This window comes from Pseudopodoces humilis, chromosome 2, assembly GCF_049639895.1.
Source record: "Pseudopodoces humilis isolate 2021_Gansu_Grassland_sample_001 chromosome 2, ASM4963989v1, whole genome shotgun sequence".
Classification (NCBI taxonomy): Eukaryota; Metazoa; Chordata; class Aves; order Passeriformes; family Paridae; genus Pseudopodoces; species Pseudopodoces humilis.
The window spans coordinates 98,119,555-98,139,278 of NC_142201.1; the positions used below are offsets into that span (position 1 = coordinate 98,119,555).

A 19,724-nucleotide genomic window follows, 5' to 3' on the forward strand; every position below is an offset into this window, starting at 1 on the left:
ATCTAGTTAAATTCCCAAAAAACTTTTACACCAGTTACACAATTTTCGGGTCATTTTTATATGAAGTTGTGTATTAGTGGTAGTATTGTCTGATAAAATGATTGATCTTTGATGTTTTTGCTTGAAATGTGTTTCTGTGCTATTTCCACACTGTTGTGAATCAGTTATTCAGAAAAAAAACAGGGATTATCTTCTAAGGTAAGGTAATTGTGGAAGAAGCTTACTGTGAAAACCAAGCAATGTAACTTTCTTGTGTAGCAACTAACAATTACTTTGTTTTTAGGTGCCTTAGCTGGACCAGTTGTTGATCCACATGTGACAGCAGTTTGGGGGAAGAAGGTTGCACTGAAATGCATAATTGATGTAAATGAAACAATAACACAAGTTTCTTGGGAGAAGATATATGGTAAAAATTCACAGACTGTTGCTGTTCATCACCCTGAATATGGAATATCTGTTCAAGGAGAATACCAAGGAAGAGTGGCATTTAAAAATTACTCACTTACTGATGCAACAATCATCTTAAAAAATGTAAGCTTTTCTGATGCAGGAGAATATGTTTGCAAGGCAGTTACATTCCCACTTGGAAATACACAGTCATCAACAACTGTAACAGTATTAGGTAAGTCATCTTATTGAAAAGAAAATTCTGCAAAATTACTAATAGGTTGTATTTTACCATTTATCCCAAAGAAAATGCAAAATATGTGTTTGCAGGACTTCCATTACAGGTGTGTTATTTTTACTAATGTCATAGAGGAGACTTCTGTTGGGCCTTACTTCTTTAAAACTTGTTATTTGACTGTCTAGTTAGTAAAAATAAATAACCAGTTTCTATTTAGGCATTGTGCTAAAACAAACATTCAGTTTGAATTAGTACAGTGTTTTAGAGCTTTGTCTGACAGACAATGCTGATACCAAGGACTTGTGCGTATGTGCTGGGAAGCTGCTGAACTTGGCTTTAGCTACCACCTTGGCTAAATTCCCTCAGTTAGTACTGGTCTTCAGAAAAAGCAGGTATTTCTAAACCATCTTGGTAACTAACCCTGTTGTCTCAGTGAAATAGTCCATCATCTGTAATAGAGAGTTCCCAGTGAGGGTCGATGCCCCATGCCTGGAAACATTTGGATGGGACTCTGCAGCAGACTGGTATAGCTGAAGATGTCCTTGCTTCTTGCAAGGGGATTGGACTGGGTGACCTTCAAAAAGTCCCTTCCAATGCAATTCTATGATTTTTATAAATGTGCTGCTAACATAATAATTTAATATAGCTGCTTGGGTTTGGTGATGCAAACCATTCTTTGCACAGTGTAAATGAAAAACAAAACTATCTTGATGACTGCTGTGAGTTGTGGGAAGAAATAGTCAATTTAAGCTCTTGACTGTTTGTGGGTAGGCATAATGTGAAACTTTGGGGGTTTGTTTATGCTAATTTTGTCCCTCTTGTAGAGGGCTAAGTATTGCTGTCATAAGGAGTTAGTGCTGAAGTGCAAGTAACTCAGGTGTTACTGCAGTGTAAGGTAAAATGATTACCCTAAAATGTGGAAGCCTGTTATTAACTTGCCCTCTCCTTAAAATAGTATTCCTCTTGTACTAGTGTAAAGCACTTCTGTATCTTCTGCCAGGAGTCAAATTATATTTTCTGTAGCTGAGGTGGTCTTCAATGACTATTTCTGTAAGCACTTGTGCTTTTTAGGATCTTCTCTAGGTCTTTGATAGCAGCTTTTCATAGCAGTAGAATACTCAATGTGGTTAATCAGATGGCTGTAGCACAGTATGTAAACTGGTTTTCACCACAAGGTGGGGCAAAATAAATGCATCAAGCAACTGGCTTAATCCAATTTAAAACCAGTAACTTGACCAAAATCCTGTGATGTACGAAGCATGTGGTCTTATGGCTCTCTTTTTCACCTGACTTCTATCTGTATTGCAAGTGGCTATGTCTGTGGCTGTTGTAGCAGGTCTTTTGACTTTCATCTGTTGTGCTTTACCAATAAGCAGTGGAAAGTTCTTACTACCTTCCCTCACCTCTTCTAGTCAGTTCCTCTTCCTAAGATTGGGGGTTTTTTTAGATAACGTGAGTAACTGTGTCTATTTTGCACTCATCAGGTTTCTGGAGGAACTTGGAAAGCACATGTATGTCCCATGTCCTTATTATTGTACATTTGAAAGAGTAGGACCACAACTTGTTTCATTAGATACACACTATGAAAAAATCCACTTGAAATAGGCAAAGAAGTATTAGGCGTACAGTGGTTCTGATCATAGCTTTAATCATCATTGATGTAAATGGTTGCCAATTGCTGTAAGTCTCTAAGGACTTGGTATTGACCTCTAAATGGCAAAACCCAGCTGTTATTTGTAAAGGTGCTTTTCCATCCTAGTTACCAGAAGCTTCATTTGCATGTGCCACTAGGTAGCCAACCCTTCGTTGGACTTGAGTTTTTTTGCTTTAGCAGTGTATTTTCTGTCCTTCTAGAAACTTCTTGCTATACTGACTTGTAGGCTTAAACAGTCAAAATACTGAGGAAGTAATGATTTTCAGAATATGCTTGTAAATTAATAACTTGTGAATTTTGCTGGCCTGAATTCAGCAATTCCAAGCTCATCAGAATCTTAAGGCATGCAATAGCTGTAATTTAAATCTTGATGTAACTTAAAATCATCTTCAATGATGCATTGACTGCATTCTCCCACTGGTCTAAAAACTCTCCCTTAAGGAAAAAAGTTCCTGTCCTAAGTGAAGCTGTTTCCAGTTGAAGCAGGATTGCCTTTTTCCCTAGTCCCTGTCTGTTTTTATTTAGCAAAGAATTAGTTTCCTTCCCACGTGTACTGGACATACTTAGTCATGTACTAGATGCTTGTACACTTTAAAGTGGAGACACTGAAAACAAATGGAAGAAAAAAATAACTACAAGATAAAATGCCTTGTGTTTTTCCACAGTGCACTGGTCACTTAAGACCATATTTAAAACCTCTTATGTGCCCCAAGTTTAACAAACTAGCCATGTTTGGTGACCTTGCCCACTCCCAGTACCTTTTTCAGTGCTTCATGTCTTAAGGAAGTGCACTGTAAAAGAGGTTAAGACAGTGGAGATATGCAAATGCTTATAGGGTCAAACAGATACACTGAACTTTTCTAAAACTTTGGTTTGTCAAACTTACCTTGTTAATCTTGTGCAAAAATTGGCAAATAATTTTTGTGTCAAGCAGTTGGTTTCCCCAAGATCCCAGGAAGCTGACTAAATGAGGCAAACTAGTGTCTCAGGGCAGAAGAAATGGCTTGTCACAAGGTAGCTTGCAGAGCTGACATAATTTTTATGTCATTAACTTGAGTGCTGTCCATGACTATTTTAAGTACTTGGTTTGGTTTGACTCTGTCTTGCTAAGTGGGCTTTCTCATTGTGGGTATTGATTAAGTAGGTGTTGTTCCTCTGCAGCCTAGCTCTTACCAATACTAGAAGTGAGGAATAAATTGTACAGAGGAGTGTCAAATGTGTAGGTCTGTCACGCTGAATTAGATCCCAGACATCCTTATGGAGAAAGCCTTCCAATTAGGAATTAAAAGATGTATGTTGGGCATTATAGACACTGGATCATATCAGACAATTCTGGTGAAGTAAGGTAGTCAAGAAGTGCTGGGTAATGAGATGTACATGTTCTTCTTGAGTACTACAGAATACTCTGGGCTAAGAAAAAGTATCAAGTAGGTGGCAAATTAGTGAACTGACTGGCTTTAAAAAACAAGCAAGCAAGCCCCCCTGACACCACCCCCCTCAAAACTACTAAAACAAGAAAACCTTAATAAGTTACTAATTAAGCATTAATTAGCAAACAAGATAAAGTACACAGAAGGAGAATGCTTCTGATTTAAGGTGAGAGAAAATAAAAACTTGAAATACTGCTTTGGAAGGAAGTTAATGAAGTACAGTTGTGATGAAGGGCATGACAATTCCCAGTGTCTTGCCATTGCTAAGATATTAGTAAATTTAATGTCAGGAGGAAATAATTTTGTTTGTGTTGCAATCATGCCAACTTCATCCAGATCTCCTGTGCCCAGTGTTCACAGAAAAATGGTTTTAAAACTCACAGAAGCAATTGAAAAAGGCTTAGGAAGTACATGAAAACCAAGAAGCAGCTTTTTGGCCTCAAAACTTAATGCCATAGGATTTAAAGCTCTTGTGTGCATGCTGTATTATGTTCTTTCCCTGTAAAGAAGTATTAAGGACTTGAGCAGCGAGAGATTTCTGATACACCCATGTTGAATGTAAGGTGAAGGTAGAATAAGCTGTGTTAAATTAGGTGGTGGTCATGAGTCAATAAAAGGGGAAGCACAGATTGGCAAATTAGTTGAGACCTTTTGAACAACTGCACATCTAACTTCCATGTTTCAGCCATCCTGTCTTTAATATTCAAGTGTAATTTATGCCATAATGTTGTTTTAGATGGAACTCTTATACTGTAGAAAGTAGGTCCTGCTTTTGGATCTTAGGGCATCAATGGCTTCCTTTTCCACACAAAGGATTATCCTCACCATCTTTTTCATTTGGCTTGAATGTAGGGCATAACATTTCTACTGACTGGGTGTAGCAGCTTCTCTAATGCTCTCCCAGCTACCTCTTGTATCCTCCACTGTGAATAGAGAAAGTGAAAATCACATTCATGTGGCACACTGAATGGTTCTGGGATAAGAGGACTGCATATAGAAGTTACGCTTTCAAAAAACAAAAGACTACCACAAAAAAATTTCCAAAGCCCATACTTTGGGTAATCTGTTTTCCAACTGAAAATGGAAAACTTTCACGCTGTGAGAGATGAGATGCCAATGGCCCCTTGTAATTATGGATTCATTCACCACATACTTCTTAATCCATGACTGAAACATCTAGAAAGGCCATAGAATAAGTAGCTGGGCTTCTGTTGGTTTTGTTTTGGTTGCTGGGACAGTAGTCCTGAATGATAAACTATAGAAATTAGTATCCTAGCAGCATTTGCTTTCCATTTGTCCATGTGTGGCTATTTAGTTATCTTGCAGTTGGTGTGTAGTACAAGAATCACAGTTTATGGGAAGATGTGACAGTAGAAGCTTAAACATTTATGATGTATAAAAAAACCATGGAAATACATAGGACTGAGAATATGTGTATTTTATGATGCTGAGTAGTTTTGAATAGTTCACCTTTGTGTCTAGTTAACAAGCATAAAACCAAGTATTGCACAATGAGCTCAAACTGACAAATCTGGTGTCAATTGAGAAAGTAAGTTTTTTTAAATTAGTCTATTGTGCTTTCTGGCTACTTGAAGACTTCTTTGTCTGAAAGTACAGTACTGAGTAGTCTACTTTGGATGCGGACATCTCTGCAACTTAGTTAAGAGTTATTATTTACTTAAGTGTTCACTCTTCACAAAGACAAGGAGGAAAAATTAACACAGTTGCATACTTTTTCTTTAAAGAAAAATCAAAGGAATAGAACACATCAAACTTTTATTTCCAGCTGAAATTATTGGAGTCTACAGTTTTGGCATGAAATACTAATGATAGCTGGCAATTTAATGAATTTAACTGTTTTGGAAATCTTGTGAAGGGAGGAATACAGCAAAAATTAGATTTTTCATCCATGCAAAATTCTAAATACAAATTTGTGTGTTTACTTCTGCATTTTAGTAATACTACAGAAGCTATTGAGGAAGTCTCTGCCCGTGATTTGGGGAGAACAAGGTGCTAGTGTTCATGTTAAATCAGGAGAACCAAACTGTGGGTCAAATAACAAAGCCATGTAATGTCAGACTCTCCATACTAGGATTTAAAGGCTTTTTTTGCAGATGAGATAATGGTTCATATGTACATCAATTCAGATATCCAAGCTTACTGCAGAAAGTTCTAGCTGTTGCTGGTGTTGGAGATCAGAGAATCAGAAAGAAGAGGTGTTAAAAATGTTTCAGATCTAGAAGAGTGAGTGTGCAGCTTGGCAGAAAACACCTGCTGTTGGCTTACTTTGTGGGGTTACTAACAAATCTCAGAGGGTAAGCATTCAGAGAAACAACGTAGAAAATAATTTACTCTCAGTATCTGCCCAAACAATCTTCAGTTTCATAACAACTTATATTCTTCAAGCACTTCTAAGCACAGAACAGAAAACACATTTTTGTAAGGTTATCCGTTTAATAGTTGCCTTTTCCTTTAGTGTAATTGAGCAACTTGTTCAGACATGAATAGTGTTAGACTGAGGAGAAAACAATCAAAAACTGATCTTGGCACTGAATGGGCTGAAGCAGAAAATATTTCTTACCCAGTTACCTTTGGAAGGTGTAGGTAGTTGGAGAACTTGCCAGCTACAGTGAACTTTGCTCTATTCTGTTACAAGATGTGTCTGTAGGTCAGATTCAATTTATTGGAAAGAAATTCCATGAACTAACTTCTTTCCTTCTGATACTGAAACGCACAGAAGTTGCAAGACTTGTCTCTGCTTTGTGATTAGTGAGGGTTGATCCACTGAGGTAGATTGTGAAGCATTGTGGTGAGTAGCAATGACCTTCCTTCAGAGGACTCCAGTAGCCAGATTAGAGCAAAAGACCAGGATTGTGGAATAGGCTGGTACACTACTGCAAACCTGTCCTTTACAGACCTGTGACACAAATGGGCCATTCTAAAACAGCCCAGCCATGGTTTGTATCTGAAGCACCAGGCAGTTTTTCTGACTTAGGCTGCAACTGGTGGGTGGCTTGTACAGGACCAAAACAGATCTGCTATCTGAAGGAAATTTTGTGAAAGCTTATTAGTCTGTGGCCCTCAGCAGTAGACTTACACACAAGGAACTCAACTTCCTTTTAGAAAGAAGTGTGTTCCCCCAAGTTTTTAAAATTTTTTAAAATCATGTCCTTCGATGTGCAGATTTCTGTAGTCTTAGACTTAGTACTGAGTTTAATTTCTTTAACTTTTATATGGATTCATACACAAGAATGTATATATATACATATATATAGGCAAAACTATTTATATATCAAACAATCATTATTTTTTATTTTATTGAAATTTTATTTGTATATGGATTACTTTGTATGTCAAAAGCTTAGATAAATTTTATATATACAATATATACAATTGCATATTTCTGTGTACATATTAGATCCTTTATTCAATATGTGGTACATATATATAATAAAGATGCAGCATGAAAGTCATTTGTATCTTAGTGATCAAGAAAAGCTTGAACTTAATGTTTGGTGTTCAAGTGACACAAACTGACAGTATAGATTAATTCTTGAATGCTTGAAAATGCAGCAGAACCTAAGCTTTTTGAAAAAAAACCCTGCAGTGTGGTTTCAACCTAATACTTCAAGCTTTCTGTTGTCAGACGCTGCAACTAGAGCAATGAAATTGACATTTTGAACCTAAGCACTCTGGAATTCACTGTCAGTGCATTAAATGTAGTGAATGAACGACACTGAACTTGAATGAGTGGACAAAGGGGGGTAGTGTCAGCAAGCCAAAGCCTTGTAGAGCTATCATCTCTTGAGATATGTGTGGTCTTATATCTAGGATGTCTAATGAGCAAGAGCATTTGTGAATAGATTAGATCTTGTCTAACTTTTAAGTAGTGACAATTTCAAAGATATGGAGTTTTTGTTTAAATCTCCTTTGTTTTCCCCCTCCTTAGTTGAACCTGTTGTGAGCTTAACAAAAGGACCAAACCCTCTAATAGATGGTGAAAATAGGACAATAGCAGCCACTTGTACAGCAGCCACTGGAAAACCTGCTGCACAGATTGACTGGGAAGGAGGCCTTGGTGAAATGGAATCCACCTCTACTTTGTTTCCAAATGAAACAGTGACAGTTGTAAGCCACTATGTGATTGTCCCTACGCGATTTGCAAGAGGAAGACACATAACTTGTGTTGTGAGGCACCCTGCCTTTGAAAAGGAGATACGATACCCTTATGTGCTGGACATACAGTGTAAGTATTCTGCAAGGTAATTATTCCTGGTATATATCTTGCAACTTCCCCCTTAATCTTTATACCTTGATGATGCAGAAAGATGAGCACTTTCTGCTTCAGGAAAATAAAGGAAATGGAAACTGTATAGAAAAGCTGTGATAAGAGGCAGGTGTGGCAGGAGTAAAAGCCTAGGGTCTCTGTATTGAAAATAGAAGCTAGAATGAATCTAGTCATGAAGCTAGAATTGCTACTGTTTTGGATATTGGATCATGGGTAATCATGAGGGTTGATCCATAAGCTGTTTATAGTGTCTTACAATTTAAGCAGTATTAAAAAAGAATGCTAATGACGATTCGTGTTTGAAATGCTAAGTTGAAAACAGGTCTTGTGGTGGTCAATAAGTTATTTTTCAGTTATTTTCACCAAGCTTTGTCCACTCTAACTAGAGTAAGGAAACAAGAGCATAATATATACATACCTAGCATTTCTTATTCAGCTTCAGGTTGCTCATACAATTCAAATTTATACCAGGCTTCTTTAAAAAAATGTATGGCTTTTAAAAGACATGAGTACAAAGCAAAGTGGCTTACTTAAATGTTGCTTAATTAAAAGCAGTTAAGACAAATAAGCTTTAGGCATGTGGTCCCTTTCTGTTAGACTGTGCATATATGAACAAAACTAACTATTTTCATGTTGTTCCTTTGGTGTCCTGTCTTGGCTGTGTGCTGCTTTAAAGTTCCTAAATCACAGAACTCTGCCAGTTCAAGTAGAACAAATGTAGTAGTGGCTGGAAAAAATAGACTTGGCTGTTTTGATTTGACTAGAATTTGATTTTGACTTAGTTTTGTTCTGTCTGGTGAAGAATCACTTATTTTGGTATAAAATAGTAATTAGCACTGCTTAATTTTATTGATCTTGAAGTGAAATTCTAGATTGAAGGACCAGTAATACAGAAATAAAACTAAAGAGGATTTGTATTGTCTCAAACAGTGAATAAAAATAATTGTTTCCTATTGAAAATGAAGTTGAGGATGCAAATTTAATTAATATTTTTATCCGAGATTAGTGTTAATGCATGTTTCAGAATTTCTTAACAAAGTTGTATATGCACAACAGCAAGTGAGAACAAGTGTGTGCTCCTCAGTCTTCCCTGACACTTACTAGCTTTTGCAACTGTTTCTCCATCTCGGCTTCAGATTTTATCCCAAATTGAACTGGTTCATCTGTTCCTTGGCTTTTGAATATTTTTCCAAGGCCTCTCTAAAATCACCTCCTGGCTTTTTGGATAATTCTACATTTTGATGCCAGTGAGTAATTTAATCTTTATAGCTGGCATTTGTGAACTTTTTGGTGATTTCCTAATTGTCTGGTTTCTCCCAAGGTTGTTTCTGATCCTTTGCTGTATCTTTTTAGTGAGAAGTAGTTCTAAGTTACCATTCCTCACTTCCCAAAAACATGAAACTGATTCTTTTTTCCTGAAGTCCTCTCACTTCCTCAGGGTGCTTGTGTGGTTGCTGAAAACACACTGGGAAAGTTGGACCAATTAAAACAATTTGTTCACTGCTGCATATTACTTTTGTAGCTTGGAGCTGTATCAAGTTCTCTGTATATTTTGGTGGTGGTCTCTAAATTAAAAACAAAAAGGCAACCAACAACTAAAGCACACATTCCCCTGAAAAAAAAACAAACCCAGAAAAAAAAGCAACCTTTTGTACTATTGGTCTTACACACAATTCACTTTTAATGTAAAAACTGTGATTGTTCATAGATGAAATCTTTTTTTGGTCAGATGCCCCAGAAGTTTCAGTAACGGGCTATGATGGAAATTGGTTCATTGGAAGAGGAAATGTTCAGCTCAAATGTAACGCTGATGCAAATCCATTACCTATGGAATTTATGTGGACCAGGTAAATATTTATGAAAAGGGATTTGCCACATGATTCAGATGGTATAATCACTTTGCTTACAGTACATGCATGTTTTGAAAACAAAGAGTATATGATTTGTATTGGTCGTAATGTCCAGGTTTTGGTCTGTATCCAGCTTTTGAAAAGGAGTATGTTTGTATGAATACAAGTGAGTGGTTATCGTAAATTTATGTGCCTAAACAGGTTGTCATTACTCTCAGGGTAAAGTCTCTTTAGTTACTCAAGGTACACTAAGCTCTGTGTGTTGAAGCATGTAGAGCAAAGACCAACACATCTAGTAAAGATCCAAGTATTATTTAATAGAATAATGAAAATAAAATGAAATTTAAAAAAATAAAAGCTTACATAGCATCCATATTTCATGAATCTGTGGACTGCCATGCCCATCCCAGGCTTAGCTCAAAATTTACGTGATGAGAAATTTCAGCACTTAAAAATTCCTATGTTTAAAAAAAAAACCCAACAGCAGTACCATTTGCTTCTTCAGATGCAATGGGTTCTCAGTTCTTTCATTTGAATTTGAAACACATATAAGAACTAATCAATACTACCACTGTTCACAATTCTAGAAGAAATAAACCTATTTAAATACATTTAAAGCCATTCAAACTTCAGAGATCATTGCTGGATTTCTTAAAATGGAACAAACTTTACAGGAAATGTAAATTTTCTGGAATAAAGCTCGTGTGCCTTTCTGAGCAACAACAAAACCCATCCAACAAACTGAGTACTGGTGAATGAGGAGCTTTGTGGAGGAGGGAGGGGTGAGATCCATGTAAAACAAGGGTAGCTTGAGCTTGGAGAAATGAGAAGTACTGTGTTCACCTGTGTGCTGTTTGACTGGTGTCAGATTAAAATAAGTTGTAGAACTACCTTACCAACCGATTGTACCCCTTGGATCCCAAGATGACATTGTATTTACTGGGCTGGTGATATTTTCATGGTTAGTAATATTTTTAAATATTGCATGTATGAGAATTTTATTAGAATAGAGTTTTCAAACCAAATGACTGTTTCATAATGTTTCTTGAAATAAATACTTCTGGTACTATGAATTATCAAGTATGTGCCTGATGACTTTTATCAGCTTTATATAGCTGAAGCAATTCTGGGCAATAATCACAGCAAGGAAGTAGGAATGTTGTCTTGAACCACATTTTTTTAAGATTGTATTTAGTATTAAGTGTGAAGTGCATGTTTCTTTTTCTTTGAGTACCTGTTCTAAACTGATGGGTACCTTTTTGTTCAATACTACTTAAAAAAATCACGCTTGCTTAATGTTTTCAAGATACTGTCAGCTTGTGATCTAGTTTGAATACTAATTTAGGCCTGCTTAGCTGTTAATAGGTACTTAGATAAATCAAAATGGGTTTCAATGGCATGAAATTACACAGGTGTTTAATGGGCAGTTGGGAGCTCTGTTAGAATAGTTCCAGGCCCTTTGCCCTTTCCCCTTTTTCTCGTGTTTACACAGTTGTTACTGCAATCTCAGGCAGAATTGTATAGGGAAATGATAGACTTAGAAAAATCAGTTGATAAAAAATAATTTTTTTAACCAGTTGTTTCCCCAAGTGTATCCAAGTACCACATTCCATTTCTGTGCTCCAATTTAGACAGAAAAGTGATGGTAGTCAGGAGAGGAGAAACTGCTTGAATTCTTGTTCAGAAGTTCTAGTCAAAATGTCCTCTAAATTAAGCATTTATGGACAGAAATATTTACTGGATGCAAATGAACTGGCAGTTGATTCTGACAGCAGAAGTGCTTCTTAGTTAGACTGTTGGTTTTCAGCGCTTGGGTTGTCTTGTTCCTCCAAGTTCTTTTGAGATGCTGTTTTCTTAGCTGTTGTAGTGTTGATTTTAGACAGCTTGCTAGTTCCAGAAGATCTGACATTTAAAGGATTTGGCCCAGAAATTTAACACTAGATAAACCTTCAGGTGTACACTGAGAATATCAAAAGAAAGCCCACTGGAAGTGTCAGAGCACAGTGAAAAATTAATTCTATAGATTTCTGGCAGTATTATTTTAAACTACTTCTGTTTAAGCTAGTTGTAAATATACACATTTGAAATATAACTGTTCTTTTAGGTTGGATGGACAATGGCCTGAAGGATTGTTGGCTGTTAACAATACTCTGCAGTTCAGCAGCCCTTTGACTTATAACTACACTGGGACTTACATCTGTAAGGTGACTAATGCCCTTGGTCAGAGAAGTGATCAGAAGACTATCTACATATTAGGTAAGGCTTGCTTCTTAGCAAAATATGTTAACTTGTAACTTTTTCTTTGCCAGTGATTGAATTAGAAAACTGAAGAACCAGTTGCTGCATGATATATATGAAATATATATGATTTTTGTGTGAAAAGCTGTTGAAAGTGTGGATTTTAAATCTACAGCACCATTTTTGATTAAAGTGACTCTTGAATAGCTACATACAGTGGAAATAGTTATGGTTAAGGTGCTTCTGAGATGATTATTTTCTCTTTGTAGTTAAATTAACATTTTTTTGCAGTGTTAACATGTGTTTGACAAGACATACTGACTGCAATAAATGGTACCTTGTCTGTAATAAATTGAGAAAACAGATGTTGGTGGAAAAAAGCTAAAGACTCTCTTTTTTAAAGAAGTTAGGGTTATATTCTGAATATGTGCATTTTACACCAGTTACTTGTGTTATTTTCTCGGAGTGCAGGTACCCAATGATGATCAAGTTAAATACCTCGTGCAGAACTCTTGCTGATCTACTTAGTACCATATCACAGATTTGTATGTCTGTGCAGTGCTACTGCTATTGGAACATACATCCTTTTATCATTAACACAATATAATTAATGTTTTACTGTGACACCTCTTTTGTGGAAGAGCAGCATGACTTACAGAAAGCGTGAATACTTCTGTACAAATGTGGAAAAGCTGTTCAGATTTCCATAAGGAATTAAGTAAATTAACTTCATCTCTATCTTGATGAATAAATGCTAGTATTACAGGGATTTTTAAGGAAGACAATAGACATGAAAATTAAAACTTCATTCTGTTGTATTGTGTTGCTGCTTTTCAGTAAGTTCTTGACATTAGTTATTTTATTAAGCAAATTAAGTGAGCACATGTTAGCCTGTTAGAGGATGCAGGGATGATGGATACAAACATAGATGACTTTGTTAAAATTCCATATGAGCACTTAAGAGTTAAAATGAAAATTCAAGACTAAAACTTTAAGATGTTTGAAACCACACCAGTCAGAATTCAATTCTGACAGTTGTCTGCATCTTTACAATGAATGATAATGCTGCAGTGAGTGATATAACTACACTGTAGGCCACTGTGATATTTAGTAAGTTACAATTAACTGTCTAGTCAATGAGCTAGTTAACTGGAAACTTATAAATAGTTTGAGACAGCCAAATTACTTGTAAACAACTTAATAGCTAGAATTTTATATCATTTAAAAGACTTCAAGTGCTGCCAATTATTATGAAAGCTATTTCTGTGCAAGTTAATTTTGGGTGTTTTGGTTCTAATGCTGCTTCTGTGGAGAAGAATTCATGGCTGCATAACAGTCCCAAACCAGTCACAAAACCTGTCACATTTTAAGTAATATCAATTCAAAAAATTAGAATACCATCATTAAATAGGGTGATATGTTTGACTGGAATATAACTTACAAATACACTTGCTCAAAAAATAACAATGCAGTTTATAACTCTGTTCTCAGCCCTATTCTACCTCTAAGGAGTGGGGGGAAGTTTTTTCAAGTCCACTATTATTCATGTTGTCAGTTCTGTGAATATCATGTGCCGTAAATAGACCTTATGCTTTTTGCCATGACTGTCATGCATGAAAATTCAAGGCTGTCATTCATATTATGTTTTCAACTAACAGACTAAAAAAACCAGGCCAACCAGGAAATCATAGATAATATTTCCTAAAATGAATCAAGTTTTTGAAAAGCAGGGTAGGCATACAGGCTAGTTGGGCACTGGTGTGATGGTTTACATTCTAGCCTAATGCAAATGTTTGAGTTTAAACCAGCTCAGTGCAGAGATAGTTAAGCTGCAGCAGTTGGCCTTTGCTGTGAACTGATGGACACTGTTTATATGTGTGCTGCTTTTCAGCTGTGCTCAGCAACTTTGTTGTACTGTAGCGATTTAACTGCAATTAGCAAACCTTAGCTGTTTTCAGGGAGTGACAAAACTGAGCCTTACTTAGTGCAGAATCATACAGGGTCATGGTTCTGCCAGTTAGGCTCATCAGTAGCAGTAAAGGTTTTAGCTGACAGTAAATTTCAGTCTTTTCAAGTGTTATGTTTCTCACGCTGACAAAATGATTAAAAACACTGTGTATTAACTTCATATATAAGATACTTGATAAAAGCAGGAGAGGTGAAGCAATTATTAGTGTAACACCTGTATTGTTTTCAGAAACAAATACTAAGCACATTTTATTGTAACTCTTAAGAACTAACTTTTCAGAGTGATTGGTTCTTTAAATAACTGAAATGCCCTTAAATGATGGACGATGGGCAAGTGCCTAGTAATCAATCCACTTACTATCTTTAATATTTGACTTAACTTGGCAGGTATCAATGGTAAACATGACACTGATGTACTGTAGAACAGAAAGCTGAAATAATCAATTAGATTATTTGTCTATCTTTGATCTTGTCCACTGTATAAATCTTGGCATAAAATGTAAAGTGAAACTTGGAAGTTAATGGACAAAGCTGTATAACCGCACCATCTTTCAAATTTTAATTATGAACTTGTCAAAAAGGATTTATGAAGTTAATGTTTCTGAACAGTCATCATGCTGGTAGTTGTTAAGCTTTTTAACTGCTAGAAAAAAATACCTATTAAGTTGAAATGTGTTGTAGATTTGGAATGTAAGCTGAGCAAAAAATTTGTTTTGGTCCTGCTATTTATTGTTTAAAAAGTCAAAGGTGTGTTTTTAATAAGTTCTGTTGTGCTCCTAAACTTTGTTAATATTCTTTATGTGAAAACAGAAATGAAAGAGCAATATTTGACAGGAACTAAATGGTGAATTCAGCTTTCAGTTTCATGAGATTCTACATCTTTATTGGGATAGAGAAATACTCAAATGGTGTTTGAAGCCTGATACGCCTTTTTATATTGCTTTTAAGGCACAGCTATCTTTGCTGGTTTTATTCAGTGATGTAAAATTAAACTTTTTTCATAGCTGTCTAGCAAAAGCAAGTCATGCTCCTCCTGGAGTTCAAGCATTGAATAAGAGTTTTCCAAAACAAGCTATCGGCTTGATACACTTCCTCGTACAACATTGATTTACTCAGTTTTCTTACCCAAGGAATTGAACTTTGTTCTCTTGGCTCTGTGTTCCTTCACCTTCATGCTGTTTACCGAGGCCTTCCCTTTCTCCCCTTGCAAGGGAGAGGTGAGCTGGGAGACTGGCATTAAGGTAGGCCTCTGTCATGACAGCCTTTGGAAGAGATTACTTTTGTTAAAAGTAAAGCCAGACTTTGTTAGGCAGCAATCCTAGGAAGGTGTTTTCTGCAAGTACAGGGTCACCCTTTTGTAGAGTGGACATTGTGAGGATTAACATAGCAGAGACTGATCATTGGTTTTAGTTTTGGCTGCTTTGTATATAAACCTTTGTTCTGAGAGTGCCTTGTGAATACAGGCAGTCTTTTATTTTCTAAATTACATATTGGAAGGGATGTGGACAAACTGCTCTTTAGCAAAGTACGTTTGCTCCCTGGGCTAGCAGGCTTTGAATTTTCAGTGGTCTTCCTGAATATTCTTCCCTGCCAGAGGTTACGTTAATAATAAGTTTCTCTTGTGTCCCAAAAAAATACCAAAATCTTTTATTTGGTGTAAGAAAATCCCAGCTAGAAACCACAAAAGCACACTGAACTTTGAAAATGGATGATTGATGAAAGAAATTGTTGGTACCAATCTTAGTATTATGCTGCCAAATAAGAGGTGGGGATACACACACTGAAAATAATCCAAAGGAAAATATTTAGCTCCAGTGTGGAATCTTTGTAGGCAAGATACTGTGGAGAGAGGGTTATGCAGTGTCCTCACCTATTATTTGACCTTAGAGTAGCAATGGTTGGAGAAAGAAAGAAAGAATTATAAATTTCCAAATTCTTTGCTCTCAAATATTCAGAATCTTCTTCCATGGAAAGCTGACTTTCCCTGCTATTATAAAGGAGTTGCTACTATAAGTTTTACAGCAGTTGAAAGAGCGAGCCAATTTTTGAGACCCAGCTGCACAGAATTATTAGTTAACCTCTATGGTTAATTTAGCAAGAAGAGCAAGTTAAGACACTATAGTATGTATGTATCCGTGCAAATATAGAAATAATACATACACAGGCAGATACTTGCCACTCAATAAAATGACATGTGCAAAGAGAGATCTTGTAATTTGTGCCAAGCCAACTCACTTTTGGAGTAGAAGTAATTGATAGCAGGTCCTTGTCTTGTAGGAGGCAAAAAAAAGATACATTCTTATTTTGAATGGTGTGGGATTGTTTTTTTCACATAGGGGGAGCTATTTTTGGCCACTCTGTTGTGGCTTTTGGAACCAGAGACTTTAACTATGTTAACACACACAACAACTCTCCAGGGAACCTTTCCTTCCAAAACTTTGTTTCCGTAATACTTAAATGACAATTTTTAACCCAAGGAAATTGTGCCAGTATTGAATTATCTTACCTGATGTAGAGCTGGTCACTTTACCTCTGAAATCCTTCGTAGTGGGCTAAAATGGTTTATGGTTTAAGAATATTGTGTTCTGTAGTTGATTTTTTACAATGATAAGCTGAAAATATCAAGACAAGACTTAAACCTAAGACTTTAAAGACAGTGGTCTGGTTTTTCAGAGATGATTCATCCATCTCTTTCTACTTTCATCTCTCTGACACTTGGCTTATTGTTGGTTTTGAATTGGCACCAGAAGAAGAGGTGAGTCCCAGACATTTGAAGGATGTGGTACTGCAGGATGATTGAAGCAAGGAGATGTAGTGTTTGGAACAAGAAACATGTCATGTTGGTTGGACGCCTGTACTAAACTTAATGGTTGAAACTCCCCTGTCCAAGATAAGTTCTTGGTATTGTAAGAGCTGAGAAAAGTACATCAAGAAAAGTATATAATTTAAGGGAAAAACAAAAATATTAAGTTGACACTGTTGAAAATTGGTACTGACTTTGATAGGAAACATCTGGAAAATAATGAAGAGCGTGCAAACTAATCAGTGCACAGGGACCATGGTCCTTTAATTTGAGGTAGTATCAGAGCTTCATTTGAAGTCAAGAGCAAGTCTTGCTTTTATTGGCAGAAAACTGTGTCAAAGGCTTTGAAACCAACTAGGAAAACTTGGCTGCTTTTTGTATGGAAAGAGCCAATTCACTTGTTATATTCATAGCAGAAAATCGGGTTTTGCTTTCTTCAGTTACGTCTCTTATTTTAATGGGGGTGGTAGCTATGTAGAAGAAATTTTGTTGGGGTCTTCTTGTCCTCATCATTATTACAGGGTACATGTCAACAGGATTTGCACAGGGCCCAGAACATAGTAAGAGACAAAAACTGAAATCAAGATGCATTTAAACTAAACTCAAATATTTTCCAGCATTTCTGCTACTTTCAGCTCCCTGATCCACGTGGATATTTTAATACACTTTGCTTTGTGCAACAACAGAAGCCTATATCAGTGAAAGAGATGAGAGCTTAGATATTGGATCCAAAGTAAAGTGTTAAAGGAAGTCATCAGTAGGAAATTGTTGCTTTTGAATAAAGTGCCATATGAAACAAAATTTAAATTATGCCCTTAATGTTTTGTGGAAAGCATTAAGAACTCAAACACATATCAGTGATTATGTGAAATATTATAGTTAAAGAACTTACTGAAATGAAATAATAATGTTTTTCATAGCTACAGATAAGAGTGGCATTTTCTTCTTTTGGAGATGGCATTTGAGATGTGATTTGCAAGCAAAATGTTATGAGGTAGACATAAAATTTTGGCACTCCTGATCTTCATGTTCTCTATTTGGGAAAATTGCTTGGCACAGGAAGTAAAAAAAAATAAATAAATAAAAAATATTACATTTAGAAAGCTCTGGGTGATATCAGAAGTGAACTCATATATTCTTAGTTGTAATTGGCCTTATAAACAAGACGGGACAGTTTTCATTTTATCATTCTTCAACAATAGAAGGTACTGAAACAAATAATCCTTAGAGGTATCATGGTTATGTATTGCAAGAGTACATATAAACTAATGCTTAATTGATCCTGTGTTTGCAATTGATTTAATATGTTAATTAGTGCTTGTTGGTAATGCAGCTGGACAACCCGAGAACTGGTGGATGAATGGGAAGTTTTGAAGGAAAAACTCTTTGTAAAACACCGAATTTTATAAATAAAGATTGTAATTGCCACTGTGCTTATTTCATGTATGCAATGGTTACATTTGCCAGGATGCAAATGCTACATACTTGTGGATGTGGAGGGATAGGACTTAAGACCTCAGTAGTAGAGGCAAAACAATTACAAAGCCAGCTAATTAAATCCAAACAAGTATATGTAGCCTGGAAGGATTTTGCTGGTACTGTTTGAAATTGTGTTTTAGCATTGCAAATCTTGTATCTAAAGCAAATACCTTTTCAAGGAAGAGGGATTTGAACTTCATGACCTAGGGATGTGTGGGACACAGAACCCTGGATACTTCAGTCTCTACTTCTTTGTTAAATTATCAAACTCACTTTTAAATCAATTTTTACTAAAATCATAATCTGAATTCCTCTTACTCATTTTGGTAGTGCATCTTTCTTGTTCAGTTTCCTGTCTTCTGTCAAATTAATTCCATTTATGTATAGTTCCCTAACGAACCATCGCTTTTTACATAGTTAAGGAATACAATTATGCTCTTCGAAAGTCTGTGTAAAACTTTACTTATGTCATCCTTAAAATGTTGCATTCAGCAGCAAGACGTGTAGTAATCACAACAAATGTGAGAATTCTGTCTACTATGAGAAAATTGTATGTCTGTCTCTGAGTAGTGAGATTAAAAATCATATTTATGGCTATTTAATTGTGATTTGTCAAATATCTGAAAGCTTGACAGAGCTCTAGTTCTATCTGGTTTACTCTTTGTGGTGGTAAATTTAGGGTGCCTCTAATGTGGTGGTAGTACTGCTTTCATGGATCTTGCTTATGGGCATTTAATTAAATAACATGATATAATGAGCTACTTGGCTGTCCATATAATATTCTCTCTGAAAGGTTCAAGCTATAATAATATGTTTAAAATTGCTTTTTTGATTTTAAAATAATTAGCTTGCATTGGGCAAGAAGTAATTTCTTTCCAGCACGGCATAGAAATAAGTGGAGTTGTGTCTTATATTGTGATTGCCTGGTATAATCTCAGTGACATCAGCCCATCACTTGGAACCTTGTCTGCAATACAGATGCATACATATCCAGTAGACCTAAAGAACAAAGGAAAAAGCTGCATGCTGGAGGAACTTGGTATCTGGCAGTCTCTTGTTTACGTGCAAAACCTGACAGGAAATCATTTTATATTGAGGAATGAATATGGAAATTTCTTTGTGCATGAAGGATCAAATGGCTTATAGAAGGAATGCATAGAAATAATTTTTGGTTCAAATGTTCCATTTTTTTATTATTTTAAAAACCTGAACGCTTCTTGCTCAACATAAGTGTTACTTTGAGATTAATACATGCCATTTTTAACTATGCTTCTTTCACTAATCCCAAGGTGAGCCTAAGTTTTATTAATGAAACAAATGTTTTTGGAGAGAATAGCTTAAAATTCAGTAGTTCATGTGACTGAGCACACAACTCATAGTTTTTCATTC

The 19,724-nt window shown here is 35.9% G+C and overlaps 1 protein-coding gene across 4 annotated transcripts in view; it reads left to right on the forward strand.

The window, feature by feature from the left end:
* NECTIN3 (nectin cell adhesion molecule 3) overlaps positions 1 to 19,724 on the forward strand; it is a 57,880-nt gene that overhangs the window by 22,142 nt on the left and 16,014 nt on the right. For all 4 annotated transcript variants that reach the window (XM_014253399.2, XM_088051482.1, XM_088051483.1 and 1 more), the window contains exons 2-5: positions 284 to 622; positions 7,659 to 7,955; positions 9,727 to 9,844; positions 11,952 to 12,103. In XM_014253399.2, the coding sequence (XP_014108874.1) occupies positions 284 to 622; positions 7,659 to 7,955; positions 9,727 to 9,844; positions 11,952 to 12,103 (906 nt within the window). The remainder of the gene's footprint in view (positions 1 to 283; positions 623 to 7,658; positions 7,956 to 9,726; positions 9,845 to 11,951; positions 12,104 to 19,724) is intronic.